At 57.6% G+C, this 6,586-nt stretch overlaps 1 protein-coding gene across 2 annotated transcripts; it reads left to right on the forward strand.

Moving 5' to 3' along the window:
* IRX6 (iroquois homeobox 6) lies at nt 331–6,297 on the forward strand. Of its 2 annotated transcripts, none has more exons than XM_018061998.1 (6): nt 331–922; nt 1,902–2,159; nt 2,839–2,948; nt 3,148–3,455; nt 4,259–4,870; nt 5,843–6,291. In XM_018061998.1, the coding sequence occupies exons 1-6, from the start codon at nt 878–880 to the stop codon at nt 5,845–5,847; spliced, it is 1,338 nt and encodes a 445-aa protein (XP_017917487.1). In that variant the 5' UTR covers nt 331–877; the 3' UTR covers nt 5,848–6,291. The 2 variants fall into 2 exon arrangements, with proteins under 2 accessions (XP_017917487.1, XP_017917486.1); XM_018061997.1 differs by having other exon boundaries at nt 332–922; nt 5,840–6,297.

Genomic DNA, 6,586 nt, shown 5'->3' on the forward strand with positions numbered 1-6,586 from the left:
CCAGCCTTCGCCCACCCCTGTTTCCTCCCCTCCCCCGCGCGCCTCTGTTCACTTAGATTCCTCATCTCTCTCCTCTCCCCTCCTCCTTTTCCCTCTAGCCTTTCTCCCCCACTTTCCTCCTGTAGTTTCTCCTGTCTCTTCTTTTGTATTCTCTCCTCCCTCGCCGCCCGGTGCTTCTCTCCTCCTCCGGGCCGCAGGGGAGGAGGTAGGCGCGCTGCGCCCGGGGCCTGCGCGGCGCGGTGGGAGGCGTTTCTCCTACTTCTCCCGGGTAATTTGGTGAGATTGTATGTGCGCGCGCGCGGGAGCTTAAGGCGAAAAGGGGTAGGATCCTGCGCCAAGCAGAGAGGGTCAGGGTCTTTGACGTTCCTCACCAGCTGCACAAACCTCCCGGAACAAGTGTGAGTGTGGTTAAGAGTGCGCGCGCGCACGGGCTGGCTGCGCTTGGCAGGCTTGGTGGCCCGGGGCCCCAGGGCCCGGGGGCCCGCCTGGCGGCCCGGGATTACCGTGACGTCACACTGAGCCTCTGGCCACCTTGGACTGGGGCACCTCGGGAGCCGCACAGCCCCGCACCGCGCCTCACCTGGCCTCGCCGCCGCGCGCTTTTGAGAACCCACATCCTCTCCCTTCCCCTGCCCATCCATGGGCCCTTCTGTCTTCCGGACCACGCGGGCCGGAGGGGAGCCTTCTGGAGCGCAGGGCTCGGCAGCCGGGCTGCCTTCGGCTCTGCCTCCAGCCACGCCACGCCGGCGGAGGACCCAGCACTGGGCACCGGCCACCGTGTAAGGAACCGAGGCAGCGAACGGCTGGAGGCGCAGAACCGCGGGGCTGAGGCGGCAACCCGCAAGAGAAGAGGGCGGCGGGGTCACGGACAGTCACAATGTCCTTCCCGCACTTTGGACATCCTTACGGCAGTGCTTCCCAGGTAAGAGCCGCCCCCATGGGGGATGGGGGGGAGACGAAGGAGGGAGTGCCCAGTGCCGGAACCTGCCCGCAAAGCCCTCCTCTCACACGAGTTCCCAGGGAAGCCAGAGAGAGCGGGAACCTGGGTAGTGTACCGCAGACCCCTCTGACATGCCCCATCACTGGCAGAGAATGCGCCGCTCCCCCAGACAAGTTGAAGAATTGTGTGACCCGAAACTTGGGCACTCTGACCTCGCGCTCCGCGAGGTGGGTGGGATCTCGGGAACCTTCCAGACAGGCCTCCTCGCTGTACAGATATCCGAGGTGGCCGGGAGGGTCTCAGACTCGCTCACTCTTCTTCTGGGCTCGTTCGTTTGTGATCCTCTGTTCTTTTCCTCTCCCTTCCACGGGTAGGTCCAAGCTCTCGGCTTCCGGTTCCTTCGATTTTCCAGATCTGGGTGGGCACTGTGCAGTGACAGGGTCTCCTGGGGAAATTCTGGAGACGCCCACCCCTGTTCAGTTTCTCAGCAGAGAGCCCAAGGACTAGCCCCAGCTTGACCTCTGCCCTGCTGTGTGATCTCGGATAAGCCTCCTATTCTCCGTAGTCCTCCTTCCCCATCTATAAAGTGGGAAGAGTGAACCGTGGTCTCTAAGGCAAACTTCAAGTTCGGCCTTGGTAGGATCCTGTGGCTGCGAGGAGGGAGGGTTCACCAGGGAACTGGCCGAGTCTGGCTTTTGTAATTCTGGTTTCAGAACCTTCCCATGACCCGGAGCCCCTGGAACTCTGGAGATTTAGCAAAGCTTTAGGAGGGTCTATAAAGGCGGTTTGGATAAATGGCATCTACGGATCATTTCCGTCACAGTTCTCAGGAGAACGCTCAGCACACGGGGGAATTAAGTTCATATTGAAGGAAGGACTGATCTGGCAGTTCCGCCGCTGGCTCCCGCCAGCCCGAGGCGCCGGTCTCTGACCTCCGGTGCCCCCTCTCTCGCCCCCGTAGTTTCTGGTGTCTGCAAGTTCCAGCGCCACTTGCTGCGAATCCGCCCCGCGCTCGGTCCCAGATGTGGCCTCGGGCTCCACCCCGGCGGCCGCGCTCTGCTGCGCACCCTACGACAGTCGGCTGCTGGGCAGTGCGAGGCCGGAGCTGGGCGCGGCCTTGGGCATCTATGGAGCTCCCTACTCAGCCGCTGCAGCTGCCCAGAGCTACCCAGGCTACCTGCCCTACAGCCCCGAGCCGCCGGCGCTGTACGGGGCGCTGGTGAGTACCCGGGGTGGAGCCTGGGTCCGCGCGACAGAACCCACCCGCCTGGGGGCAGGAGCAGCAGGGGCGAAATCCCGTGTGATATTTCCATCTAGGAAAATCTGGGACGTACAGCACCAGCTGGAGGAAAGGAAATGGTTACGATTCTATGTAAAGTAAAAAAAAATAAATAAAACATCTTTACATGTTACAGTTTGTTGAAGTCCATCCTGTTTAGAAAACATCTGTACCTCGATTATTGGGGGAAGTAGGCAAGTCATCACTAGGCTCAGTGTACAGATGAGGAAACTAAGGTTCACAGTGGCTTGAATAACCTTACCCAAAGTCACAGAGATAGAACAAGGCAGAGAATGGCTCGGGAAAGGGAGTAAGAAAGTGCCCCAGCTGTTGGGAGGCACAAGTAGTAACAGGTAAATGACAGCGAATATTGCTTATGCTGCACCAGGAATTCTGCCAAGCATGTTTCTTCAGTAACCTTTAGGCATGATTGTCATCCCATTTACCAAGAGGAAACTGAGGCACAGAGGGGCTAAACCGCTGTGCCCAGGAGCACACAGTCAATGCCAGTGGTGGTGCTGCAGTTCTAACCAGACTTGCCTCCAGAGTTCACACCCTTAGCAACTCCCAACCCTCCTCCCCAAATGTAGTCCTTATTTCTTCCCTCCTCCCCCTCCAGAATCCACAGTATGAATTTAAGGAGGCTGCGGGGAACTTTACATCCAGCCTGGCACAACCAGGAGCCTATTACCCCTATGAGCCAACACTGGGGCAGTACCAGTATGATCGGTAAGGCATGGGGCATTGGTGGCTGGCATCACAAGTCCTCTCCTCCTCCCCTGCCAAGGTAGGACCAATCCACAGAGCATGGGGTGGCTGTGGGCTAGGATGGTGAGCAGAACCTCACTTCCTTCAGGCACAGAAATTGTCTCCTGCCTGCAGCCCCAGGTTCCCAGCCCCAGAACTGTGAACCAGGTTCTCCCCGCAGGTATGGAGCGGTGGAGTTGAGTGGTGCTGGGCGCAGAAAGAACGCCACCCGGGAGACCACTAGCACGCTCAAGGCCTGGCTCAACGAGCACCGCAAGAACCCCTACCCCACCAAGGGCGAGAAGATCATGCTGGCCATCATCACCAAGATGACCCTCACTCAGGTGTCCACCTGGTTCGCCAATGCGCGCCGGCGCCTCAAAAAGGAGAACAAGATGACCTGGGCGCCCAAGAACAAAGGCGGGGAAGAAAGGAAGGAGGAGGGTGGAACAGAGGAACTGCTGGGCTGCCTAAATGGTGACACCAAAGGTACTCCATGTTCCCTGCCCCAACTTACCTGGGTTTTCCAATCATCAGTTTGATTGGATTTTCACAACCACTTCATGGCGTAGCTTCTGTGGAAGGCTTCCCCTGGCTTCCTTTGACACCTGCAGCCCCTGTATGCCTCAGGGCCTTTGCCTGTGCAATCAGTTCCCTTTGCCTGGAATTCCCTACAGAACTGAGAACTGCCTTCTTCTAGACTTGAAAACACCATCTCCAAAAAGCCTTCCCTGTGCCCCCACACCAGCGAGCTTCCCAAGTTATTCTCTACCACATGTGCCTAGTTTATTTCCTGTGGCATACTTACCCCCTTAGGGATGTCAGCTCCACCAGAGAAAGCCTCCACTGCTGTATTCTCTAAATTCCTAATACTTAAAAGCCTCAATGATGTCTGGCACATAGCTGGTGCTCAGTAAATATTTTCTGAATTAAATAATACACACCAGCCGCCGCTGAGTGTTGACACTGGATAAAAACTGCCCTCTGCTTTTTTAAGGCTGAGAAACGGATCCAGGTCTTAGGGAAAGGGTCCGTTTCCTTGGGCTATCAAAGGGGAGGGCTCTTCTGAAGGGTGAGAGAGAGCAGGTCTAACTCAGGGAGGGAATTCTTTCCCAGCCGCAGGCCCGCAGCTCTGGGGCAAGTGTCGGAGGTGGTGTGGCCATCCTGGTGAATTACACCGAGTCTGCCCTGAGTGCAGGGCACATCTTGCTAAAAGCTTCTCCGGAATGGGCACTCCCGAGGATTTCCCTTGGGGCCTGGGGCTTTTCTCACTCGTTCTTGATTTCCCTCAGACGTTACTGCTGGCCAGGAGGCCCGGGGGCTCCGGCTGAGTGACCTGGAAGACCTGGAGGAAGAAGAGGAAGAGGAGGCGGATGAAGAGGAGGCAGTGGCCACAGCTACGGACAGACTGGCTGAGCTCCATAAAGACACTCAGCCGCTGCCGGCAGCGCCATGTGCCGCCGCTGGAGAGGGCCGACCGGAGCGCAGGGAGTGCAGTCTGGCGGCACCCCGCTTCTCCTTCACTGAGCCGCCCAGATCGGGAGAAGCCGACTTCCTCCGGGCCGAGCAAGGAGGCCCCACGTTGACCATGCACTACCCCTGCAGCGAGAAACCACCGCGCATCTGGTCTCTGGCGCACACGGCGGCCGCCAGCGTCGTCGAAGGGGCACCTCCAAACCTGCCCCAGCCACGAAGTCCTGAGCACCATCTGATTCCCGGACAGCCTCCAGGCCCGGGCGCGCGACCCGCGGTCCCCAGAGACTCCGCGTGCCAAGAGTCTCCCCGAGTAGCCAAAGCCTTTGGAAACCCCACGTTTGCCCTACAGGGTCTGCCCCTGAACTGTGCGCCGTGCCCGCGGCGGAGGGAGCCGGTGGTGCGGTGCCAGTACCCATCCGGAGCAGAAGGTAGTGGGCCCCCAACGGCGCTGGGCGTGTCTGACCAAAAGACCCCTCCCCTCCCCACCTTCCCTCACCCCACTCCCCCTACCCCAACTCCGGGGTACCCAGCCGCTTCACAGGCTCTCTGCCCATGTTCAGACGTTCAGACGTAGCCTAGCTCAAGAGTGTCTCGCCGCATTCCTTGAAACAGTTTAGAGATCAAAGTTCTAGCTCCTGAATCTTCTTAAAACCAAATACTAGATTATGCTAGAACGAGACTCTAACTTACCTAGGAAACACTTAGAAAGTCTTTGAGGAGGACAGCTTAGATCTCCCCAATGTTTAGATCTCTCCAGAGGTGCCAGATGGGGCACCGTCATGACCCTCCAGCCCAGGCACTCTTGTCCCCTGCCTGCCCTTTGGAGGAGGCCAGCTGGCTCCCCTTATGGTCTTGTACCAAGAGTTTGCTAGGGCTAGGCAGGCACAAGGACTTTCCCAGAAATCTCAGGGGAAAGACCAGATACCTACAGTCGGTTCAAGGCCAGTGCTTAAGGCCAGAAGCTCTCCGTGCAGCCCACTGAAATCCCTAGGGATGTAGTTCAGGTGAGTGCTCTCTGGATAGGGCCCTCTTACCAAGCTGGGAAGGACTGCCAATCAGCTGTCTCCTGCACCTGGCTGGTTCACTGGTTCACTGGCTGTGTTGGGTTGGAAGGGAATTTCACCCCACAAAGGGACATTCCCAAAGCATTTGGAAGCCTCCAGCAATTACCATCAGATTCTGCTCTTTGAAGTCATTTCTCGCAGGATTAACTACTAGCTTAGAAAATTGGGTTACACTGTTATTTGAATTTCCACCTAACAGGGCCAAATGTTACCTCTGGCAAGCAAATTGCCTCTGGACCTTGGATTCCCTTGGGATGAGACACCACCGATCTCGGATTTCCTAGCAATAGCCCCTGAGTGGCCTTGGGTTTTAATCAACCTTTCCTCTCTCAGCAGGTTAGCGCAATGGCTGCGATTAGCAGAAGCATCTTGGAAATAAGCCCTACTTTTTGGAACTCACCTCCACACTAAGAAGCTAAGAAACCTCACCAGGGTCTGGGGCTCTCACTTCGCCTAAGAGACAGACACACAGAAATACTCCGAATGGCCCTCCTGGCACGCAGAGGAGGGGAGTGGCTGGCAGAGGTCCGTCTTTTCAGATCCCCAGAGGAGGTGGAAGGGCACCTTGGGGAAGGTCAAATGGGAAGGCTGGGCGAGTATGCCCAGGGCACCCAGCTCAGCACTCTAGTCTGCCTCTCCCCTCTGGATTCAGGTCTCAAGCCACTCCCTCTCCTGTTCACTCACCCCATCACCCTCACTTTGTAACTTCAATGCTGACCTGGCTCCTAAGGATCACGCGTGTCTCCTCCCCTTTCTCACTCTTGTGTCCTTAAAAATAATCCACCGAACCCAAGCTGTGTGGCCTGTTTGCAACTGGGGAACTCGGTGAGGTCGGGGTGGTGGGGAGGAGGAAATGCGGTCAGGGGTTCTGGAGACAGGGCAGCGCGGGCTGCAGATTTCAGTCCCTTTTGTAGCTGGGAGAGAAAGTGACAAGGTAATGGCCAAGGCCCACCAAACTTTGCAGACCCAACCGAGTCGGAGAGCCAGTGGGACTCCAGGCCGATTCAGAGGTGGGGAACGAGTGCGAAACTTGGGGTTGGGGCAGGATAGGGGAGAGGGCAGCTGTCAGGATATTTGGGC

This window comes from Capra hircus, chromosome 18 (genome assembly GCF_001704415.2).
Source record: "Capra hircus breed San Clemente chromosome 18, ASM170441v1, whole genome shotgun sequence".
NCBI classification, from domain to species: domain Eukaryota; kingdom Metazoa; phylum Chordata; class Mammalia; order Artiodactyla; family Bovidae; genus Capra; species Capra hircus.

What these genes read in the sequence shown, in the direction of transcription:
- IRX6 (XM_018061997.1), top strand. Translation starts at nt 878, where the DNA reads ATGTCCTTCCCGCACTTTGGACATCCTTACGGCAGTGCTTCCCAG. An exon ending in CTTACGGCAGTGCTTCCCAG is followed by an intron (nt 923 to 1,901) that starts GTAAGAGCCGCC and finishes TCGCCCCCGTAG; the next exon opens with TTTCTGGTGTCTGCAAGTTC. An exon ending in GGGCAGTACCAGTATGATCG is followed by an intron (nt 2,949 to 3,147) that starts GTAAGGCATGGG and finishes TTCTCCCCGCAG; the next exon opens with GTATGGAGCGGTGGAGTTGA.